This window comes from Pelodiscus sinensis, chromosome 7 (assembly GCF_052426305.1).
Source record: "Pelodiscus sinensis isolate ZL-2025 chromosome 7, ASM5242630v1, whole genome shotgun sequence".
Taxonomy (NCBI): Eukaryota; Metazoa; Chordata; order Testudines; family Trionychidae; genus Pelodiscus; species Pelodiscus sinensis.
Genome location: NC_143058.1, coordinates 48,407,518 through 48,431,534, shown reverse-complemented (window position 1 = coordinate 48,431,534; position 24,017 = coordinate 48,407,518). Strand labels below are relative to the sequence as shown.

General features: G+C 39.0%; 1 protein-coding gene across 50 annotated transcripts in view; it reads left to right on the top strand.

The window, feature by feature from the left end:
* TTN (titin) overlaps window positions 1-24,017 on the top strand; it is a 323,995-nt gene that overhangs the window by 237,691 nt on the left and 62,287 nt on the right. For all 50 annotated transcript variants that reach the window (XM_089779942.1, XM_089779940.1, XM_089779930.1 and 47 more), the window contains 36 exons: window positions 845-1,041; window positions 2,775-3,080; window positions 3,182-3,460; window positions 4,573-4,872; window positions 4,973-5,275; window positions 5,378-5,752; window positions 5,844-6,146; window positions 6,926-7,225; window positions 7,316-7,612; window positions 7,721-8,005; window positions 8,101-8,394; window positions 8,897-9,196; window positions 9,304-9,612; window positions 9,707-9,897; window positions 11,129-11,558; window positions 12,162-12,470; window positions 14,505-14,653; window positions 14,739-14,771; window positions 14,860-14,989; window positions 15,085-15,384; window positions 15,473-15,790; window positions 15,899-16,195; window positions 16,296-16,595; window positions 17,153-17,467; window positions 17,565-17,713; window positions 18,986-19,136; window positions 19,223-19,504; window positions 19,608-19,910; window positions 19,996-20,298; window positions 20,415-20,696; window positions 21,183-21,482; window positions 21,571-21,873; window positions 21,963-22,271; window positions 22,358-22,639; window positions 23,220-23,519; window positions 23,673-23,966. In XM_089779942.1, the coding sequence (XP_089636068.1) occupies window positions 845-1,041; window positions 2,775-3,080; window positions 3,182-3,460; window positions 4,573-4,872; window positions 4,973-5,275; window positions 5,378-5,752; window positions 5,844-6,146; window positions 6,926-7,225; window positions 7,316-7,612; window positions 7,721-8,005; window positions 8,101-8,394; window positions 8,897-9,196; window positions 9,304-9,612; window positions 9,707-9,897; window positions 11,129-11,558; window positions 12,162-12,470; window positions 14,505-14,653; window positions 14,739-14,771; window positions 14,860-14,989; window positions 15,085-15,384; window positions 15,473-15,790; window positions 15,899-16,195; window positions 16,296-16,595; window positions 17,153-17,467; window positions 17,565-17,713; window positions 18,986-19,136; window positions 19,223-19,504; window positions 19,608-19,910; window positions 19,996-20,298; window positions 20,415-20,696; window positions 21,183-21,482; window positions 21,571-21,873; window positions 21,963-22,271; window positions 22,358-22,639; window positions 23,220-23,519; window positions 23,673-23,966 (9,878 nt within the window). The remainder of the gene's footprint in view (window positions 1-844; window positions 1,042-2,774; window positions 3,081-3,181; window positions 3,461-4,572; window positions 4,873-4,972; window positions 5,276-5,377; window positions 5,753-5,843; window positions 6,147-6,925; window positions 7,226-7,315; window positions 7,613-7,720; window positions 8,006-8,100; window positions 8,395-8,896; window positions 9,197-9,303; window positions 9,613-9,706; window positions 9,898-11,128; window positions 11,559-12,161; window positions 12,471-14,504; window positions 14,654-14,738; window positions 14,772-14,859; window positions 14,990-15,084; window positions 15,385-15,472; window positions 15,791-15,898; window positions 16,196-16,295; window positions 16,596-17,152; window positions 17,468-17,564; window positions 17,714-18,985; window positions 19,137-19,222; window positions 19,505-19,607; window positions 19,911-19,995; window positions 20,299-20,414; window positions 20,697-21,182; window positions 21,483-21,570; window positions 21,874-21,962; window positions 22,272-22,357; window positions 22,640-23,219; window positions 23,520-23,672; window positions 23,967-24,017) is intronic.

Genomic DNA, 24,017 nt, shown 5'->3' with positions numbered 1-24,017 from the left:
AAGGAAATCACATTGTCTACATAATTCAGCAAGCTTTTAATGAAGCCAGAGCTATTACACTGCCTCTCCTAGAGCTGGAGGTAGCTCCAACCACCAAAATAACACTGTTGCGTTTTCTACTTCCCTCAGTTTCTCCCTTAAAACCTATACCCACATAGAGGGAAAGGGGGAGCCCATTACTCTCTTTTATATCAATCCATTCACCCTTATATCATCCAGTTTCTTGCTCCTAGACTATCCCAGTCTAATTTATGATTTCCCCTTTGAGTTATTTTCTCTTTCTACCTCTGGCTCCCTACATCCCTCCCTCTTCAAAGTTTCCCCTTGTCTGTCTCCCTCTTTCTGCACCTCCAGTTGGATTTTTTTTTCTGTCTGGCTGCCTCTGATGTCCCCCACATCTCTGGCTACCTACAATCACTTCCCTCCCTCTGGCAAGCTTCATCTATCTTAGGTGGAATTCCTATTGTTCAGAATTCTCCTGTAGAATACCAAGCTGGGCGACTTACAAATACCTTGAAGGACAGAACTAGAATTCAAACTAACCTTTGAGACACAGTTTACAGGCAACGGGGACATTGTTGGGAGAGCCTCCTTTTCAGGTCTGCAGCTCTCCTAATCTGGAGCATAAAGCAGTTGCTTAGGAGCGGGATCCCCAAACAGAGAGTCTCCCAACCATATTTGAGACTTAACAGCTTCGTGTGGTTAATATGTGAAGTTGATATTAGCTCTGCACATAATTCTGTCTGGTTTTGCTTTTTTTGTTTATTTGTTTTAATATCTCTTTGTCTATTGTAAATGTTCTATGATTCCATATTTCTAATGGTATCTTTTCTTATTTACATAGATATGTTATTGAAAAGAAAGAAAAATTAGGCACACGCTGGGTGAAAGCTGGCAAGACACCTGGACCTGACTGTCATTTCAGAGTGACTGATGTTATTGAAGGTACAGAGGTACAGTTCCAGGTTCGTGCAGAAAATGAAGCTGGTTGTGGTCATCCAAGCGAGCCAACTGACCTTCTTGCTATTTTAGACCCTACAAGTAAGTCATAATGTAATAATTAAAGTATGAAATATGGGATCAAATGCTGTATTGATGGATGTGGGCTCACGAACTAACGTGCTAAGTGATGCAAGATGGGATGAAGATGGACAGCCCTTGGTGGGTAAAGAACAGGTTAGGAACTATTTAGAAAAGCTAAACGTATACAAATCCATGGGTCTGGACTTAATGCATCCAAGGGTACTGAGGGAGTTGGCAAATGTCATTGAGGAGCCTTTGGCCATTATCTTTGAAAAGTCGTGGAGATCGGGAAAAATCCTGGATGATTGGAAAAAGGCAAATGTAGTGCCCATCTTCAAAAAAGGGAAGAAGGATGATCCAGGGAACTATAGGCCAGTCAGTCTTACCTCGGTTCCTGGAAAAATCATGGAAGTGATCCTTAATGAATCCATTTTGAGGCACTTGGAAGAGAGGAACGTGATTAGGAATAGTCAGCATGGATTCACAAAAGGCAAGTTGTGCCTGACGAATCTAATTAGCTTCTATGATGAGGTAACTGACTCTGTTGATGTGTGAAAGTCAGTGGATGTGATATACCTTGACTTTAGCAAGGCTTTTGATACGGTGTCCCACAATATTCTTGCCAGCAAGTTAAGGGAATGTAGATTGGATAAATGGACAGTAAGATGGATAGAAAGATGACTAGAAGGCAAGGCCCAGCGGGTAGTGATCAATGGCTCGATGTCAGGATGGCGGTCGGTTTCTAGCGGAGTGCCCCAAGGTTCGGTTCTAGGACCGGTTTTGTTCAATATCTTTATTAATGACCTGGATGAGGGGATGGATTGCATCCTCAGCAAGTTTGCGGATGACACTAAGCTAGGGGGAGAGGTAGATATGCTTGAGGGCAGAGATAGGGTCCAGAGTGACTTAGACAAATTGGAGGATTGGGCCACAAGAAATCTGATGAGGTTCAACAAGGACAAGTTCAGAGTCCTGCACTTGGGACGGAAGAATCCCAAGCATAGTTACAAGCTGGGGACCAACCAGTTAAGTAGTAGTTCTGCAAAAAAGGACCTGGGGGTTACAGTGGATGAGAAGCTGGATATGAGTCAATAGTGTGCCCTTGTAGCCAAGAAGGCTAATGGCATATTAGGTTGCATTAAGAGGAGCATTGCCAGCAGATCCAGAGATGTCATTATTCCCGTTTATTCGGCTTTGGTGAGGCCACATCTGGAGTATTGTGTCCAGTTCTGGGCCCCCCACTACAAAAAGGATGTGGACGTATTGGAGAGGGTCCAGCAGAGGGCAACTAAAATGATTAGGGGGCTGGAGCATATGACTTATGAGAAAACGCTGAGGGAGTTGGGCCTGTTTAGTCTGCAGAAGCAAAGAGTGAGGGGGGATTTGATAGCAGCCTTCAACTTCCTGAAGGGAGGTTCCAAAGAGGATGGAGAAAGGCTGTTCTCAGTAGTGACAGATGGCAGAACAAGGAGCAATGGTCTCAAGTTGTGGTGGGAGAGGTCCAGGTTTGATATTAGGAAAAACTATTTCACTAGGAGAGTGATGAAGCTCTGGAATGGGTTACCTAGGGAAGTAGTGGAGTCTCCATCCCTAGAGGTGTTTAAATCTCGGCTTGACAAAGCCCTGGCCGGGTTGATTTAGTTGGGATTGGTCCTGCCTAGAGCAGGGGGCTGGACTTGATGACCTTCTGAGGTCTCTGATTCTATGATTGAGATTGCAAAAAGTACTGTAATTATTTTGCATTTTTGCAGGCCCTCCTTCACCGCCTCTCGATTTACATGTGACAGATGCAAGCAGAAAACACATTTCCATTGCATGGAAACCACCAGAGAAAAATGGTGGCAGTCCTATTATTGGATACAATGTTGAGCTGTGTGAAGCAGGAACAGAAAAATGGATGCGAGTCAATTCGCGTCCAGTAAAAGACTTGAAATACAAAGTGGAAGAGGGCATTGTTCCTGACAAGGAATATGTGCTGAGAGTCAGAGCTGTCAATGCTATTGGAGCTAGCGATCCATCAGACATCTCAGAAAATGTTGTTGTTAAAGATTCAGACTGTAAGAATATATTTCTTTTAAAAAAGATTTGTAATTTATACATGAAAAAAGGATTTGGGCATTTTGAAGCTTTTTATTATAATATACTTTTACATTTACAGGCAATCCTACCGTCGACCTAAAGACTAAAGACATTATTGTTGTTGAAGGAGAGAAGTTAAGTATCCCGGTACCCTTCCGAGCGGTTCCATCACCAACCATTACATGGCATAAAGATGGCAAGGAGGTTAAAATAGGGGACAGAACAACAACGAAGAGTGACTATACATCGACATTGCTTGAAGTCACGAATAGTGTTCATGCTGATGCAGGTGTTTACACTATCACCCTGGAGAACAAACTAGGCTCTACAACTGGCTCAGTTAATGTCAAAGTCATAGGTAACTTAACTTTTTTTTATAATTATCTCTTTGGATGTGGTGACTTCCCCCTTCCCGCTTTGGGCCACTGATGACATAGAAGGACAATAAAAGTCCTATATCTGGCCTGGGAGTGTTCCCCTGGTTCAGAGTACAGGAGACAGATATGAGGTTCCATCTCCAAGGCCCCCCTAGGAGATATCTCAGGAGAAAGATTTGGTGGAGGGAGGTGTGTGAACACTGAAAAGATTCTAGGTGGCACTTTAGCCCCTAAGGCAGCTCAGAGAGATTGCTAAAACTTAGTTATGCCCCCAGGATTCTTAACTTGCACTGGGAGCCCCCAGGGTACATCTAGACTACAAGCCTCTTTCAAAAGAGATCGTCTAGACAGCAACAAGGATTTTGAAAAAGCGATCTGCTTTTTTGAAAGAGAGCACCCAGGCAATCTGGACACTCTTTCGAAAAAGCCCTGTCTGCATTCAAGAAGACCTTTTTGTGAAAGAGCTCTTTTGAAAAAAGGCGTTCTTCCTGGTAAAAGCAGGTTTACCAATTTCGGAAAAAAAGCTGCATTCTTTCAATTTAATTTCAAAAGAATGAGACGGCAAGATGCAGGTGAAGTTTTTTTGAAAAAAGGCCACTTTTTTTGAAAAAACTCAGTAGTCTAGACACACTCCCAGTGCCCAGAGTAGCCCTGGAGCTGGAAGATACAAAGGTGACTTAAAGCTATTTTAGTCCCCATTTTCCTGGGCTACAAGTTGCATGCTGTGCCTTTCAGAGGCATAGCATAGAACTGCACCCTGTATATTCATTCTATAGCCACGTATTTATATTTAACACATTAATCAGGAATAAAATCCCAAGCAAAGGTCAATTTTGACACTTAATTGATCTCTAATCCCTTAATGAGCCAATTAAACTAAGCCAATACGTTATATAAATGTTTCATATTTACTGCCATAAGGAAATGTAAATTCACATTTATACTGTGCAACTAATATTTGTTCTTTTGGTCTGCTTTGTGCAAAACAAAAGTAAAAAATATGATGTAACTTCATATTTGTACTAAAGTAGTTTCCTAGCTTCTTCTTCTTCTTGCTGTTAAGGTAATTATATGAAAATTACTATTTAAACAGGTCTGCCTGGACAATGCAAAAACATTAAAGCAAGTGAAGTGACTAAAAATTCATGCAAGATCTCCTGGGAACCTCCTGACTTTGATGGTGGCACTCCCATATTACATTATGTCTTGGAACGTAGAGAAGCTGGTCGAAGAACATATATTCCAGTGATGTCTGGTGAGAATAAGCTCTCATGGAATGTCAAGGATCTTATACCAAATGGTGAATATTACTTCCGTGTTAAAGCTGTCAATAAAATTGGAGGAGGCGAATACACTGAATTAAGGAACCCAGTCATTGCTGAAGATCCAAAGCGTAAGTTCTTATATCAATGAATAATCAACTTGACTGATTTTAAAGTATTTTCTCTATATCCTCTAGTTGTTTAAATTCTCTTTTTATTATTATTCTATAGAGCGTCCAGATCCACCCATTGATCTTGAAATTCACAATCCAACATCAAAGTCAGTAACACTTACATGGAAGCCACCGTTGTATGATGGAGGCTGCAAGATTATGGGATATATCTTAGAAAAGCTTCCTAAGGGTCAAGACAAGTGGGAAAGGTGCAATGACCATTTGGTACCTGTTTTGACTTACACAGTAAAAGGTCTTGAGGAGGGCAAGGAATACCAGTTCCGTGCTCGTGCAGAGAATGCTGCAGGTGTCAGTGAACCTTCTCGTATCACTCCCTTAGTGAAAGCTGTTGATCCCATTGGTATGATTTGCTTGTTTTTCTTACTACCATCAATTCTTAAACCTAATAGAAAATACTACATTTAACTTCATCTCTAAATGCAAATATTTCTTCTTATTACAGAGGTTCCAAAAGTCTTCCTTGCTGCTAATCTGCAGGCTGGCCTTGAGGTGAAGTGTGGTAATGAAATTGCACTGGAAGCACATATTTCAGGATCACCATACCCATCTATCACTTGGTTAAGAAATGATGAAATTATTAGGCCAGAGGAAATTAAGAAGAGAGTAACAAAGTTTACTAGGAGAAAGAAGGGTGAAGTTGAAGAAGAGGAGCCATTTTACCTTTCGCTGACAGAACGTTTGAATATTGACAACCACACACAAGGAGAGTCCTTGCTAGCCGTTCGTGACTCAATCAGACGTGACTATGGCACATTTACAATCAGAGTTGAAAATGATCATGGTGTTGCAAAAGCCTCTTGTGAAGTAAACGTATTAGGTATGCGCTTAAACATCTCATTGTTTAAAATGTCAGAGTAGATGCTAACCAGAGGATACTGAGAATTTTTTGCTGGTGTTTTAAATAATAGATACACCTGGACCTCCTATCAACTTTACATTTGAAGATGTTAGAAAACATTCTGTTGTTTGCAAGTGGGAGCCACCTCTTGATGATGGTGGAAGTGAAATCCTGAACTATGTCCTGGAAAAGAAAGACAACTCAAAAGCTGAAATAGGTTGGGTTACTATCACTTCAACACTCAGGCATTGCAAATACCATGTACTAAAACTGATTGAAGAAAAGGAATACCTCTTCCGTGTAACAGCTGAAAATAGGTTAGGACCTGGACCACCATGTGTTTCCAAACCTCTGGTAGCGAAAGATCCATTCAGTAAGTCTTATGTTGATATTTAAAAATAGTACTTTTAAAGAAATGCTAATATATATGGGTTTTATACCATCCATCTAACTAGTATCCAAATGTCTTCCAGAAATGCATTAAGCAATGTAACTATCATGTGTAATATGCGGTTCATTTCTTCTATCTTGTCTCCTGGGTAGGGGGGAAATTGCATGTGTAATATAGTGTTCTGTTTTAGGTTGTTGTTTTTTAATGTTGAAGATTGCACCTTCTGTTTAGTGCAGAAGGTGGTGAGGTTTGTGTTGGTCCTCAGTTCGTGTAAGGGTTCATGCTACAGTCTCAGATTAGTCCATCAGCGAGCCCTGTCGGTAGTACAGGTACACTTTAATTCTTTTGTAGGGAAATCCCATTTTGCCAGAGGAGTTAGATATCCTGGGTCCAACCCACTGAGTATCTTGAAGATAACAACAAAGGCCAAATGTATTTTAAATAGGAAAAACTTAAAAAAACAACAAATTGTCTTCTAGCACCTTAAAGACTAAAATATTAAAAAAATGATCCCGACCTATACGAAGATCCATATTATTATTTCTGATTTACAGATTGTTAACTAAACCACAGTAAGTTTAATGGACTTGTCCAAAATTTCACAGTAAGAAAATGGTAACACTGCAACTAGAACAGGTCATTTCCCTGGGCTTGTTCCCAAGCTTAGTCATCAAGACCATAATGCTCCCTATAAATAAAATTAAATGAGAGAGATGGATAATGTATCCTGTCAATATTTATTTTTCTTTCTTTTTTTTAAGGTCCACCAGATGCCCCTGATAAGCCTGATGTGGTGGATGTTACCAGTAATAGTATGTTAGTTAAATGGAATGAACCAAAAGACAATGGTAGCCCCATCTTGGGCTATTGGATTGAAAAACGTGAAATTAATAGTACTCACTGGGCTCGTGTCAACAGAAACCTCCTGAATGTCTTAGAAATAAGAGCTGATGGGCTTTTGGAAGGACTTACCTATATCTTTAGAGTGTGTGCTGAAAATGCAGCTGGCCCTGGCAAATTTAGTCCACCTTCAGATCCCAAAACTGCTCAGGATCCAATATGTAAGTATTTTAGTGGAAGTTGATGCTTGGAGCTGACAAGGATAGGTTAAGTATCCATGAATTTTGATTTACACCTTTTTATTTCTTTAGTGCCACCTGGACCACCCATTCCAAGTGTTGTTGATACAAGCTCAACTGCTATTGAGTTAGAATGGGAACCTCCAGCATACAATGGTGGTGGTGATATCACTGGTTATTTTGTTTACAAACAACTGGTGGGCATAAATGAATGGTCACGCTGCACAGAGAAATCCATTAAGATTAGAAAATACACTGTTAAAGGAATTAGAGAAGGTGCTGACTATAAACTTCGTGTTACTGCTGTTAATGCAGCTGGGGAAGGACCACCTGGTGAAACTGAACCTGTGACAGTTTCAGAACCTCAAGGTACTGTTGTTATGCAAACGTAAAATGTCATTTAACCTATAGTAATCACTATGGCATTTTAGACTCTTATTTCTCTGAAACTAATGCACTATTCATATTTTTCTACAGAGCCTCCTCATGTGGAATTGGATGTTTCTGTCAAAGCAGGCATTCAGATAATGGCTGGGCAAACTCTTACAATTCCTGCTACTGTCACTGGGCGCCCTACACCTACTATTGTGTGGACTGTGGAGGAAGGTGAACTGGATAAAGAGCGGGTTGTTATTGAAAATGTTGGCACCAAATCTGAACTAACTATTAAGAATGCACTGAGAAAGGACCATGGAAGATACATGATTACTGCAACCAATGAGAGTGGCTCCAAATTTGCAGCAACCAGAGTAGAAGTTTTTGGTAAGATATATTACATGCTTTGAAACCAATTGTTAAGTATTCTTAGATATAATAAATCTTTGTTCATCTCTTATGCAACACATTTCCTTTTTCAGATGTTCCTGGACCAGTGCTTGATCTAAAACCTGTGGTTATAAACAGAAAGATGTGTCTGCTTAATTGGTCTGATCCTGAAGATGATGGAGGAAGTGATATCATTGGTTTCCTTATTGAACGCAAAGATGCCAAAATGCACACATGGAGACAATGTATAGACACTGAGAGATCTAAATGTGATATTACAGGTCTTGTTGAAGGACAGGAATACATGTTTCGTGTTATAGCCAAGAATAAGTTTGGCTGTGGTCCACCTGTTGACTTAGGACCAATTCTTGCAGTTGATCCATTAGGTAAAATAACTTTTTGTGTGCTTATGTAAATTGTTAAAAACAGGAAGATATAGATCACTGAACAGTTATTTCACTAACACTGAGAGAGGATGACACTTATACAAAATGCACATAGACATATAATGAGTTTTTTGTGTTCGTAATTTTTGGATACAGTGTTAAGGATTTAGGCCTTCAGTAGAGTAATTGTTGAACTTAGATCTCTTACTTATATAAAATAACCATGACCTTTTCTGAAAAGGAGTAGGAGATAACCACTTTGTTTCTCCTTCCAATCAAGCAGTTTCTATTGCTAAATCTGTGTTTAAACTGTTGTAGAGACATTAATTTTTGCTTTGTTCCCTACACTATCAGAGAAACTTCATGCAATAATAATTTGGATGTTTTGCATATGAAATATGCTGCTTAAAATGCCAAGTCTATTTCAATTATTTGAATAAGAAACTAAACAAAACTTTTAGAATGATTTATATTTTTCTTTGTGGATTACTTGTGATTATAGGTCCTCCAACATCACCCGAGAGGTTCATGTACACAGAAAGGACAAAGTCAACCATCACACTTGACTGGAAGCCTCCCCGTAATGATGGCGGCAGTCCTATCATAGGATACATCGTTGATAAGAGAAGACATGACTCAGATGTATTTGAAAGAGTTAACCAGAAACTCTGTCCAACTACATCTCTTCTTGTAGAAGATCTTGCTGAGCTGCACATGTATGAATTCCGTGTCAAAGCAGTCAATGCTATTGGTGAAAGTGAACCATCACTACCACTTAACGTAGTTATACAAGATGATGAAGGTACACCCATTTGTTAGACATACATATGTACAGCTGCCTTCAAAAATCTATTAACCGGTTTCTTTGTTTTCTGTTACTATCTTCATTCTTTTTGTTTTCTTTTTCAGTATCTCCCACTGTCACATTACGTCTGGCTGTCAGAGGAGACACTATCAGAGTGATGGCAGGAGAGCCAGTAAATATTCCTGCTGATGTGACAGGTCTACCAATGCCAAAGATTGAATGGGCCAAAAATGAAGTTGTAATTGAAAAACCATTAGATGGACTTAAGATAACTAAAAAAGAAATAAATAGATCTGAAGCAAAAACAGAAGTCAGCATGCCTGCTGCAGTTAGGGACGATAAAGGCACTTACACAGTCACAGCTTCTAATCGGCTTGGCACAGCATATCGCAATGCTTATGTTGAAGTGTATGGTAAGTGTCTGATTTTTTTTTAATGAAATGACAAGAACAAATATGTTTTTGCTTTTTGCTTAACATAATATTATATTGTATTGCTTTTATTTAGATCGTCCTTCTCCTCCAAGAAACCTTGCAGTTTCTGACATTAAAGCAGAATCATGCTATTTGACCTGGGATGCTCCCCTTGATAATGGTGGAAGTGAAATTACTCATTACATTATTGAAAAACGCGATGCCAGTAGGAAGAAATCTGAATGGGAGGAAGTCTCCGCCACAGTGGTTGACAGACGATTTGGGGTAAAGTTACCTGAAAAATTTTCTGTACTGTACAGAATATCTTTATTATGAAATTCAGTCTGCTTAAATAATACAAATAATATCTGCATGATACTGAAATAAAATAAATTTAACAATACAGTGAAAAACTACAGAACACTTAGCTATCTGAGCTGGTGGTACACTGTCCATGACCAGAATTTCTAGATAATCACTACTGCCATTGTGTATATCTATATTTTCCTTAAATCCCAAAAAGAAAATAATATATTCAGTTATGTCATTTATTTTTTAAAGTGGTTAATATCTGAGCTAAGCAGACACATCCCGTTCGTATCTTTGAGGTTAATTTATACAGACACATAATTTTGTGTTTAGAGAGTAAGGATGATTACAATTTCATATAACCCAGTAATGATACAGTAACAGATAAGTTCTGTCATTTTGAAAAATCATTATAATTGTATTTACATTTTTGCTTGTGAAGTGTTATAAACATCTCAGGAGGATTCATTCTTACTCTTCAGTCAAAGTTAATCATATTGGTATATGTCCTAGTAATTCTCACTAACTTAAGACACTAAAAAAGTATGCGACCACTTGGCATTTTGGTCAATTTTGTTATGTTTTTCACTTACCCAGTTGTTCTGACCTGCAGCTGTAGCACTAGTCATCAGCTTCCCTCCAAGATATTGCCCTCTTGCTAAAGGGGCAAACAGCCCAAACAGCAGGAATGATTAAGACTGCTGATGTCTGCATCAGCCACAAAGATGATTAGGACATTCTCTTTCACTCTTGGCTCTGTGTGCGTGATATACAAGTCTCTATATGGTGAAATATAGAAAGCAGGGGTGGTCAATGAAAAGGCAGTAGTCCACCAGGATTAGTCCCTGGTGGGTATTGGTGATCACAACTCTCATTGGCCATGAATCACCGTTCCCAGCTAATGGAAGTCCATGCCACTTCCCACCATTCCCATTGGCTGAGAACAGCGATCCGTAGCCAACGAGAGCTACAATCACTGATAACTGCAGAGACGCAGGTAAATATAGTGGTGGGGGTCTTCCAGGGACTAACCCTCGAAAACCGGCCCAGGCCAGCAGGCTGGTATTTGACCACTCCATAGAAGTACATATAAGTCATTCTTTGGGATAGCTAAGGAAGTGAGTTTAATTAGCATCAAAAAACGGTAAAATTCAACATATGCTTATTTTGGAAACAATAATTTATTAATTTAAATCGTGTTTTTCAGGTGTGGAAACTTGCAACAAATGGTGAATACCAATTTAGAGTTAGGGCAGTAAACAAATATGGGACAAGTGATGAGTGTCTCTCAGAGAAAGTGGTCATTAAGGATCCCTTTGGCCTTCCTGGACCTCCTGGAAAACCAAAAGTTTTAGATCATACTAGGTCATCAATGCTGGTGACTTGGGAGCCTCCTTTGGACAATGGTGGATCCCCAATCACTGGGTATTGGCTGGAGAAGAGAGAAGTCGGAGGTGTCTATTGGTCACGTGTTAACAGAGCTCCAGTAACCAAACCAGTAATGAAAGGGTTGGAATTTAATGTCCTGCGGTTGATTGAAGGCGTTGAATACCAGTTTAGAGCTATGGCAGTGAATATTGTTGGAATTGGCCCACCTGGTGAACCATCAGATCCTGCTTTAGCTGCAGATCCTATATGTAAGTATACTGTTTTTATGAGTGGCTTTAAAGGTTATAATATATAAAAAACAAATTTTGCAACTCTTATTGATGTTGAATTTAATGGAACTATACTGATTAAATCTTTGCAGGATTGGGGACTACATAATGTGATTCTGTTGTCAGTGTAATGATTTTCTGATCAATCATTTTTATTTTAGTTCAAATAATTAATTTTTAGCTCACTTGCCCTACTTTTACATCAGATTAACTACAATGACTTCAGTTAAATACTCCTGATCAAGCTAGTGAAAGGGAGTTCAGAATCTGTTATTTCTTGATCTTTGTAGTCAAATATTATTATAGTACAATAATGTTTATATTTTCCTTTAAATGTATGTATACATGTTATATGTGTGGTAAAAATACAAAGCATATATAACAATTACATGTATGTCATATACATAACACATGTAAATATCTAAATATACATATTTGTGGTATTCTCAATTTTTACTGCCATTCTTTTTGACAAATGCATAGAAAAAATACTACTTTTGCTGATAATATGGCATTTTAAAATGTGAATTTGAGAATACATAGACACTAACTCCTAGCCAAACTTTTTATATTTCTTACAAGTTGTGCCTGGTGCACCATCATGCCCAGAAGTCACAGATAAAACCAAATCAACTATAGCTTTCAAATGGAAACCTCCACAAAAAGATGGTGGCAGTCCTATAAAAGGTTATATTGTTGAAATGCAAGAAGAAGGTAGTCCTGACTGGAAGAAGGTGAATGACCAAGACAAACTATTCCCAACTTGTGAATGTGTTGTACCCAACTTGAAAGAACTTAGAAAGTACAGATTTAGAGTGAAAGCTGTAAATGCTGCTGGGGAATCAGAACCAAGTCTTCCAACATCAGAAATACCCGTCAAGGAAATTCTAGGTAAGAGTCTTGAAATTAATTTTGATATTTAGAGATACTCTGCCCTTTTCTGATTATGTGCCGTAAGAGACAAAACAGTGTAAAGACTATGTTCAAACAACAGTGCCCCCCATTACAGACATAGCCCAATGCAGAGAATTATTCAAGAATATCAACAAAAATGGAAATCTAAGAAAGTGGTCCGGTGACCATCAGTAGGATATGATCAGCCAGAAATCAGACAAGTGGTACAACCAGACATAGAGAGCACATAGTGCCCAATGAAAAAGCACGGAGCGCTGAGGTCCTCTTGATGTATATAATGTGTACTTTGGAATGTATTGTGATAGGGTGAGATCACAGACGACCCCTCGGAGATACCCCCCGGGGAGCTGACACGGCCACTGCCACTCGCCTTCCTGTTCACTGGGGCTCCTCGCTGCCCGGTCCTGCTGGGCCAGCTTGGCTGATCTCCCCCAGCCAAGGCCCTGAGCTGAGGTCCCTGCCCCCACTGAGAAGCAGTACAGACAATGAACCACTTCAGGTCCAAGGAGAGTGCAGTTTAGGGCCCAGACTCCTGAGAGAGCACTCCCCCGATGGGATCAAACCCCAAAGAATTCAGTAAGCCCCCTTTAACAATGAAAGGGGGAATATGCACACTGGTTGCCCCCCCCCCCCGTCCCCAGTTAACAGTCGCTTACACTGGGTTTGATAGAAAATAAAAATGGTTTTAAGTTGAAGCAGTAGCATTTAAGTACCGTATATACTCGAGTATAAGCCGAGTTTTTCAGCACAGTTTTTGTGCTGAAAAATGCCCCCCCTCGGCTTATACTCGAGTCAGCATCTCGAGAACTGAGGCGGGCAAAGCCTCAGAGGCGCGGGACCCCCCCGCGGCTGCGGCTTCAGTCCGGGAGCCTGTGGTCTGCTGGGGACGGTCCCCAGCAGACCACAGGCACCCAGATTGAAGCGGCAGCAGCGGCGGTTCCCCGCGCCTCTGAGGCTTTGCTCCGGCAAAGCCTCAGAGGCGCAGGACCCCCCCGCGGCTGCGGCTTCAGTCCGGGAGCCTGTGGTCTGCTGGGGACCGTCCCCAGCAGACCACAGGCTCCCGGACTGAAGCCGCAGCCGCGGGGGGTCCCGCGCCTCTGAGGCTTTGCTCTGGCAAAGCCTCAGAAGCGCGGGAACCCGCCCGGTGCCCCTGGTCTGCTGGAGACGGTCTCCAGCAGACCAGGGGCACCGGAGCAGCTTTCGCCCCGACTTCTGGGGCTAGACCCGGTATCTATCTTCATTTTTTACATTTACCAGTAGCTGCCTCATTTCCTACCCTAGGCTTATACTCGAGTCAATACTTTTTCCCAGTTTTTTGGGGTAAAATTAGATGCCTCGGCTTATATTCGGGTCGACTTATACTCGAGTATATACGGTAGTAATAAGTGAGAACAGGCAGAGCAAAGTAGGTTACAAATGAAAAGAAACAAAACCGCTTGACTAATTCTACATTGAAACCTCAGTACAAACTTAATCAAACTCACCCTAAAACCTCTTTTCCAGCTGTCACTCTAAACCAGGGCTCTCCTCCCCACCCTGGGGTCTCAGACTCCTTCCTTCAGGTGCAGCCCAGCCCAAAGACCAAGGCCTCTCCTCTCCTATTCTTTTTGTTAAAGAATCGAGGCCCCTCCCTACCAACCACTGCTCAGACTGAAGGACAAAAGAGATAGTTTAACAGTTGAGGGTAACACCCTCCATGGCTCTCATTCACATGTTTGAAACCCACAAGGTATTCCCAACTCCATGTGTTTAATTTTCCACACACAAATGGTACATACAACAGAGTAAGATAAACAGAACCAGCAGATCATGACATGAAGATTGATGGGTTACATGAAATAATTCGCTCAAATCCCCTTTGAGTTATATATATTCATGTCCATGAGTCCATTTCATAAAGCATGGGGGGGGAGGTGTCCATCACATGTATGATTAGGTTTTAATCTATAACTGGCTGAATTTTAATTCCAATAACTGATCTAATAATTACATTTGTAAATCTTTTTGCAGAGGAACCAGAAATTTTTATTGATATTGGAGCACAAGATTTTCTCTCGGTTCGTTCTGGTACAACAATTAAAATCCCAGCCATTATAAAGGGACGCCCAGTTCCGAAAACATCTTGGGAATTTGAAGGAGAAGCCAAGAAAGCAATAAAGGTTATTAAAATAAATGATTACTTGCTAAACCTGTTGCTGTTTAATGGGATCTCTATTATGCTTACTTTTTCTTCTTTATTTACAGGATGGAGTGAATAATATACCTGAAGATGCTCAGGTAATGTAGGAAAATGGTTTCTTTATTGCTAATTTTTTCATGTTGTAATTATTTACAATAAAGATATGTATATATATTTTATGTGCAGCTGGAAGTAACGGATACCACTTCAATAATTACTATCCCGGAATGTAATAGAGGCCATTCTGGAAGATACAGTATTACAGCAAGGAATAAAGCAGGACAGAAAACTGTAAATGTCAGAGTTAATGTCCTTGGTAAGTCATATACATGTTGGAGTATTTATTTAGTATTATTCATGTTTTCTAGATATTTATGTAAAACTATTTCTGTTGTGCTTTTATACTAACAGATGTGCCAGGGCCACCAAAAGACCTAAAAGTGAGTGATATAACAAGATGTAGTTGCAAACTTTCATGGAAGATGCCAGACAATGATGGTGGAGATCGAATCAAAGGTTATGTAATAGAGAAGAGGACTGTTGAAGGGAAGGCCTGGACAAAAGTTAATCCAGACTGTGGAAGCACTTCCTTCGTTGTACCTGATCTTATAGCTGGGCAGCAGTATTTCTTCCGTGTACGTGCAGAAAACCGTTTTGGTATTGGGCCACCTGCAGACACAATCCAAAGGACCACAGCGAGGGATCCAATCCGTAAGTTAAATCAAAGTGGAACATCTCCTTTGGTAACCAATTGCTACTAGAATGTAGGTTGACTCAATTTTTTTTTTATTTTTAAAAGATCCTCCTGATCCACCTATCAAACTCAAGATTGGTCTTGTAACTAAGAACACTGTTAGCCTGACATGGAAACCTCCAAAGAATGATGGTGGTGCCCCCGTTACCCATTATAATATTGAGTGTCTTCGCTGGGATCGTACTGGAGAAGGGAAAGAGTCTTGGAAACAGTGCAATAGACGTGATGTAGAGGAAACAAAGTTCACAGTTGAGGACCTGAAAGAAGGAGAAGAATATGAATTCAGGGTCAAAGCTGTAAATGAAGCAGGCCCGAGCAGACCATCTGCCACAGCTGGCCCAATAATTGTCAAAGACCAAACATGTAAGTACTAAACAATGCAGGGAAACAAAACATTTAATAATAAAACTGCAACAGTATTTGCTTTTGTATCCCTTTTAATGGCAATTTATTTTTTTCATATTATACTAGGTCCGCCATCAATTGAACTCAAAGAATTTATCGAAGCTGAGGAGGGAACAGATATTAACATTGTAGCCAAGATAAAGGGTGTGCCATTCCCCACATTAACATGGTTTAAAGCTCATCCAAAGAAACCTGATGACAAAATACCAGTACTGTATGATCAACATGTCAATAAGGTTGTGAGTGAAGATACTTGCACCTTATTGATCCAACAGTCTCGCAGGAGAGACACAGGCTTGTATTCTTTAAATGCTGTAAACAATTTTGGAGCTGATTCAAAGACAATGAGGCTGAATGTTCTTGGTAAATATTAAGGGCTTTTGTACAATTGCATATGTTAATTCTGTGAATGTGATGCTTTATATTAATAATCTTTTCATTATTCTTAAAATTTAACTTTCAGGACTTCCTGGACCACCAGAGGGACCCATTAAATTTGAATCCATTTCAGCTGATCAGATGACCTTGTCGTGGCTTCCTCCTAAAGATGATGGCGGTTCCAAAATTACAAACTACGTTATTCAAAAAAGAGAAGCGAATAGAAGGACATGGGTACCTGTTACCAATGAGCCTAAAGAATGCATCTTCACTGTACCCAAATTGCTGGAAGGCCATGAATATATGTTCCGCATCATGGCACAAAATAAATTTGGCATTGGGGAGCCTCTTGACAGTGAACCACAAACAGCAAGAAACCTTTTCAGTATGTATGATATTGTGTTACAATGTTAATTGCTCACATGCTTTGTAACGACTTTAACAAAACACATTCCAAAGAATCAGCTTATCTATTATGGCAAAGCTGTAAATCAGGTGTTCCTTTTATCTTTCCCATACATCTGACATTTCTAGAATAGTATGAAGTATTTTTTTATCATAAATACCCTGGTAGGTAGTTAATGCTTAACATTTTAATGTTTTCTCTCTTTTCTTTGCTATATCTTAAAATAAAAAATATCTTTGGTTTTATTGAAACCAGATTGGATCATACAGTTATATTTTGGATAATATTGACCTTACCATTATGGAAGAATTATTTTCCTAACTCCAGTTATAGAAAAAGACAATAAAGAATAAGGGAGCCCACTAGTTAAGTGCTGGTCTGAGAGAGAGAAGACTGCATTACAATAATTTTTCTAGACACACTGGCCACAGAAAGGAACACAAAGGGCAAATGAATGTTAGCTTTGACAGTTAAATGAGGCACAGATATTTTATACTGTAACATTTTGTTACAAAAAATTGTAATTCTTTTTCCAGCTGTTCCTGGACAATGCGACAAGCCAACAGTTAGCAGCATAACACATGACAGCATGACTGTCAACTGGGAGGAACCAGAATATGATGGCGGCTCTCCTGTAACGGGCTACTGGCTGGAGCGCAAAGAGACCACTGGAAAGAGATGGACAAGGGTTAACCGAGATCCTATCAAACCTATGACATTAGGCGTTTCTTACAAAGTAACTGGTCTCATTGAAGGTTCAGACTATCAGTTCCGTGTATTTGCTATTAATGCAGCTGGTGTTGGTCCACCAAGCATGCCATCTGACCCAGCAATTGCTAGAGACCCTATTGGTAAATATGTTTAATTTATATTTTTCAAATTGAAAATGTTCCATTAAGAAGAAAGAACATAATATTATACTGTAATGGTATGGTATTATTTTTCCAGGCCCTCCTGGTCCACCTTTTCCAAAAGTTACTGACTGGACTAAGTCATCTGTTGATCTGGAATGGGCTCCACCATTAAAGGATGGTGGTTCTAGGATCACTGGTTACATAGTTGAATATAAAGAGGAAGGAAAGGAAGAATGGGAAAAGGTAAGTGAAATGCTGTTATAGACCTGGGTTTTCTGTCTTCAAAAATATTTATTGGTAATGTATACTTGTACAAATTCTCATTGCAACAACTATTTGTTATAAGTTCTCATGTCATCTTTGTGCAATAATTATTTTTATATTTTTAAAATATACAGCCAAATGTAAAATATAATATTTGCCACACTGTGGTGTCTCAGGGTGCATCTACACAGCACTTGAAACTCAAAATAAGATATGCAATTTGTGCTTTGCAAATTGCGTCGCTTATTTCGAGTCTATTCAAAATAGTTTATTTTATCATTTGGTACTGTGTACAGGGATGGCAAAATAGTACATCTGCTATATTTCAAAATAGTGGACACATTCAAAAAATGCAGGGTAGCTATTTTGGGATACCTGTGCTATCCCAAAATAACTTTGCTGTGTAGACATACCCTAAGATACTTCAGTATTTTCCTAAACTCAGTTTCTCTAAACTTCTCAGTTCTGTGTAGCAAAGTATGTCTATAGTAAGCAATAAAGGAGCAAAAGGTTCACATGAAAGCTGATACATTACGTACAAAAATAAAGGAATCAATAGAATGTCAGATTATTCCTAGTAATTTTGTCTCCACATTTTTTTACTGCTTTTCAATAGTACATTACTGAAAAATCTCGCTGGTGCATACAGAACATCATAAATACATGCCAGTTGTTCGGTTTGCCCATTTTACACTTTTGTTATAAGCCAAATGCTACCTCGGCCTGTCCATATAATCTGTGTAAATAGGTTATGCACAAGAGATCCAAAAAGGAGTACAAGAAAGGGATTTTCCTCACTTTTTCTTCCTTTCACCTCCAAACTGTCATTTTTGTTTACAACAGCTATACAGCCATTCATCTGCCTCAGATCATGGACTCCATTGTAACTGTTATGGCTCCTTTATGACTGCCTAGTTTGGGGAATTATTCAAAGAGATAATTCTGCATAATAGTAGATCTCCAAGTCACTCTCCTGTATTTCCATTTACTTATATTCCTCTCACAATGTTCTGGTCAATGCACACATCACTCATATTGCACTAGGGATGTCCTGAATGACTTTTCTATGGAATGCTCATTCTCTGTATTTGAATAGTGGTGATGCCACTAGATTTAGGGCCTTCTGTACTTCTGGATGTGGGACGGTTATGCAGTAACAGATGTATCACATACATGTGTACCACCAATAGCCAATTCCTTTGTTGTGTTTGTGATTTTCTGAGACTGACTGATGTTATAACCTTTTTCCAGGTAAAAGATAGAGAAATAAGAGGAACCAAGTTTGTTTTGGCAGGATTAAAAGAAGGAAGTTTTTACAGATTTAGAGTTAGAGCAATAAATGCTGCTGGCATCGGAGAGCCTGGAGAAGTTACAGAAGTTATTGAAATGAAGGACAGAATTGGTATTTACATTTTTATTTTTAACATTTTTACCCGTCAATGTAAACTTACAGAAAATATACTGAATCCTTTTGTTTATTTCTTACAGTCCCCCCTGATCTTCAGTTGGATGCTAGTGTCAGGGACAGAATTGTTGTGCATGCCGGGGGAGTGATCCGAATTATAGCTTATGTCTCAGGCAAGCCACCTCCAACAGTCACCTGGAGCAGGGAAGAAAGAGCTTTGCCAGAAGAAGCTAAAATTGAAGAAACAGCCATCAGCTCTTCTATGGTTATTAAGAACTGCAAGAGAAGTCACCAAGGCCTCTATACTCTTTTTGCCAAAAATGCAGGTGGAGAACGGAGGAAGACTATTATTGTTGAGGTTTTAGGTAAATAGGAAGTTCAGAATTTACATAAAATTTTGTTCTGAAAATATGATTTCATACACTACAGTATATAAAACTAAATATATACTTGCCTTTCCCATTTTAGATGTACCAGGGCCAGTTGGCGTTCCATTCCTTACTGAAAACCTAACCAATGACTCTTGCAAATTGACATGGTTTTCTCCAGAGGATGATGGTGGTTCTCCTATCACCAACTATATTATTGAAAAGCGTGAAGCTGACCGTAGAGCTTGGACCCCAGTAACTTATACAGTCACAAGACAGAATGCTACTGTTCAAGGATTGATTGAAGGCAAGCCATACTTTTTCCGAATTGCTCCTGAGAATATTATTGGCATGGGACCATTCGTTGAGACAACAAAAGAGATTGTCATCAGAGAACCAATATGTAAGTACATTTTTGTTTTATGAATGATTGTAGTAGAAGAAAAATCTGCAAAAAAATTTATTCACCACATTGTGTTTATTTATAGCTGTACCTGAGCGTCCAGAAGATCTGGAGGTAAAAGCAATTACCAAGGATTCCGTTACATTGACTTGGAACCCACCTAAATATAATGGAGGTTCAGACATAACCATGTATGTCCTAGAAAGCCGTCTTATTGGAAAAGAGAAATTCCACAGAATTACAAAGGAGAAAATGCTTGATAGGAAATACACTGTTGAGGGATTGAAAGAAGGTGACACTTACGAATATCGTGTGAGTGCTTGCAATATTGTAGGACAAGGAAAACCATCTTTCTGCACAAAACCAATCACATGCAAGGATGAAATTGGTATGGGTCTGTTTTCTGTAATTCACTTTGAAAACAAACAAGTACACTATTGGGTATATAATTTTTTGTTAATATTGCTACTATCTTTTTTTTTTTATTTCAATGATATCTTTTAGCTCCTCCAACACTTGAACTTGACTGTAGAGACAAGCTTATTGTTCGGGTTGGTGAAGCTTTCAGCATGACTGGACATTACTCAGGGAAGCCTGCCCCAAAGGTGACTTGGCTAAAGGATGAAATTACAGTTAAAGAAGATAAGCGCACAAAGATTCAGACTACTCCAACAACCCTTTGCTTAGGGATATTAAAATCTATCCGAGAAGATTCAGGCAAATATTGTGTGATCGTGGAGAATAGCTCTGGATCAAGAAAAGGTCTTTGTCAAGTCACTGTTGTTGGTAAGTATTACTGAATCATAATAATGTATTTGCTTTTAATAATAAGTAGAACTGAGCAAATAATAAAAAACTATTGAATATTAAAATGAGTGATTTTTAGAAATATCGTGAATTAATTCCCTTATTATTTGCGATGCAATGCTCATTGATTTTGAGTATTCAGTTAACTGCTGGTTTTAGTTTATTTATCATTACTAATTTGACATGCTCAAATAATAATAGTTTGCACCAATTAGAAAATTTCAATGCACTTTGTAAGCATTAATTAATTAAGCCCAATAAGAAAGGTACCAGTATGCTTTTACAAACTAAAGGAAAGTGACTTGCTCACTATCATGTAGTGAGAGAACAGTAGATAGTGTCCTGTTTCCCAGTTCTTTGTTATAACCTTTCAGCAATACCTGTCATTTCAAGTTTTATTTACAGTAGGGACACTGTTCAATCCACGTATTGTTGGTTTTTTCTGTACATTGTTTCTTTTAACAGATCGCCCTCAGCCTCCAGTAGGTCCAGTTATTTTTGATGAAGTTCACAAAGATCATATGTTCATCTCCTGGAAGCCTCCACTTGATGATGGTGGCAGTGAAATTACAAATTATATTATTGAGAAGAAAGATGCAAACAGGGATCTCTGGATGCCAGTAACATCTGCCAATGTTAAGACAACGTGCAAAATTCCTAAACTGCTTGAAGGAAGGGAGTATGTTGTGCGAATTTATGCTGAAAATCTTTATGGCATAAGTGATCCTCTAGTATCTGATGAAATGAAGGCCAAGGATCGTTTCAGTATGTTATTTATTTGCCACTTTATTTTAATGATTTAATTGTGAGAAGGCTTGTTATACTGTAAATTCATTAAAAAATATTTCTTCAGGTGTTCCTGCTGCACCAGAACAGCCAATCATTAAAGATGTTACCAAAGATTCTGCCTTAGTAATTTGGAACAGACCACATGATGGAGGCAAGCCAATAACTACTTATATTTTGGAAAAGAAGGAAACAATGTCTAATCGATGGACCAGAGTCACCAAAGATCCAATTTTCCCAGAAACTCAGTTCAGGGTGCCTGATCTCCTGGAAGGCTGTGAATATGAATTTCGTGTATCAGCACAAAATGAAATTGGTGTTGGTGATCCTAGTCCACCATCAAAGCCAATCTTCGCTAAAGATCCAATTGGTAAAGTATACAAAAAAATCCATTCGCAATATGTGTGTTTCTGAAAAACTGTTTTGGATAGGTTTTAATGGTCTCTAATTTTTTAATAGTCAAACCAAGTCCACCTATTAACCCTGAAGCAGTGGATAAAACTAAAAACTCAGTTGATTTGTCTTGGCACCCACCACGTCATGATGGCAAAGGAAAGATCATTGGCTATCTCGTTGAGTATCAGAAAGTTGGAGATGAAGACTGGAAGAAGGCCAATCTTACAGCAGATTCCTGCCCTGAAACAAAATACAAAGTTACTGGTCTTACTGAGGGCTTGATCTACAAGTTCAGAGTCATGGCAGTTAATGCAGCAGGTGAATCAGAACCAGCTTATGTTCCTGATCCAGTAGAAGTAAAGGACAGGCTTGGTAAGCGAAATAACCTCAGATAAGTTTATGAATAAAAGATATTGTCACAATTTGCTTGTTTATTAAAACTGCACTGTTTCTCCCAGAACCTCCAGAGCTGATACTTGATGCTAACATGGCACGGGAACAACTTGTAAAAGCTGGAAATACACTAAGACTTAGTGCTGTAATTAAAGGAGTTCCATTCCCAAAAGTGTCATGGAAAAAGGAAGGCCAAGAAGTTTCACCCAAAGCTGATATTGAGGTTACAGGAGTTGGCAGTAAGCTAGAAATTCGTAATACTGTCCACGAAGATGGTGGGATTTACTCTTTGACTGTCGAGAATCCAGTTGGTTCAAAAACTGTCTCAGTAAAAGTCATTGTACTAGGTAATTTATTTTTTATCTCTTTGTATACTGTATGCCTTTTATTACTTTATTGAAGATCAAAAATTAGATAAGCAGGGAGAAAATTAATAATTTTCAATGCAGAAATCATCAATAATAAAGCAATATAATATAAGAGCTGCATGAGAAAAAGACCATAAGGGCACATCTACACAGCAGGGCTAAAGCCAAAATAAGCTGCGCAACTTGAACTATGTCATTTGCGTAGCTTAAGTAGAAATAGCTTATTTCAGCTTTTGGCGCTGTCTACACAGCAGAAAATCCGAGTTAGAGCACTCTTCCTCTGACTTCCTCGTAAAATGAGGTTTATAAGAGTCAGAGTAAGAAGGCTTCCAGCTTGACATTTTTCAACATTATGTTGAAATAAATGCTTGTGTGTAGATGCAGACTGCGTTATTTCGGAATAACATTAGTTATTCCAAAATAACGCTGCTGTGTAGACATAGCCTACATATCAAGCAGAACGTTTAGTAAAAACTTTCTTTCTACCAAAAGTGCTAAATTTGGTGAAATTGGTTTTATGTATTAAATAAATATTATGTATTTTTTTTTTAATTATTAGATAAACCCGGACCACCTAGAAATCTGCAAGTAAGTGAAGTTAGAAGAGATTCTTGCTACCTCACTTGGAAGGAACCAGAGGACAATGGTGGTTCTGTCATCACAAACTATGTGGTGGAAAAGAAAGATGTAGCTGCTGCCCAGTGGGTTCCAGTCTCCGCATCCTCAAAGAAACACAGTCATCTGGCTAAACATCTTATGGAAGGCACTCAGTATCTCTTCCGTGTTGCTGCTGAGAACCAGTATGGAAGAGGTCCATATGTTGAGTGTCTCAAACCAATCAAGGCTATGGACCCATTACGTAAGTGTTCTTCATTGATGAGCTTTGTTTGTTTGAGTCTTTTTTGAAATTTTATGAACTGATCTTGTAAGTAAAAATACAATGTAGTGCATATGTGTTGGTGGAGGGGAGTTTGTTCGGCCTATTAATCTTCTTGCTTTTTGTTTTTCAAAGATACTCCTGGGCCACCAAAGAATCTGCACCATGTAGATGTTGACAAAACAGAAGTTTCCCTTGTTTGGAACAGGCCAGATCGTGATGGTGGTGCTGAAATCACTGGATATTTGGTGGAGTATCAAGAAGAAGGTGCAGAAGAATGGATTAAGTTCAAGACAGTACCCATGCTAGAGTGTGTTGTTACTGGTCTAAAGCAAGGAAAGACTTACAAATTCCGTGTGAAAGCACAGAATATCGTGGGTCTTAGTCTTCCAGATACAACAATACCAATAGAGTGTCAAGAAAAACTAGGTACCTTTTTAATTTTTATGATTTTTTCACTTCTCATTTTTAGCATAAGAA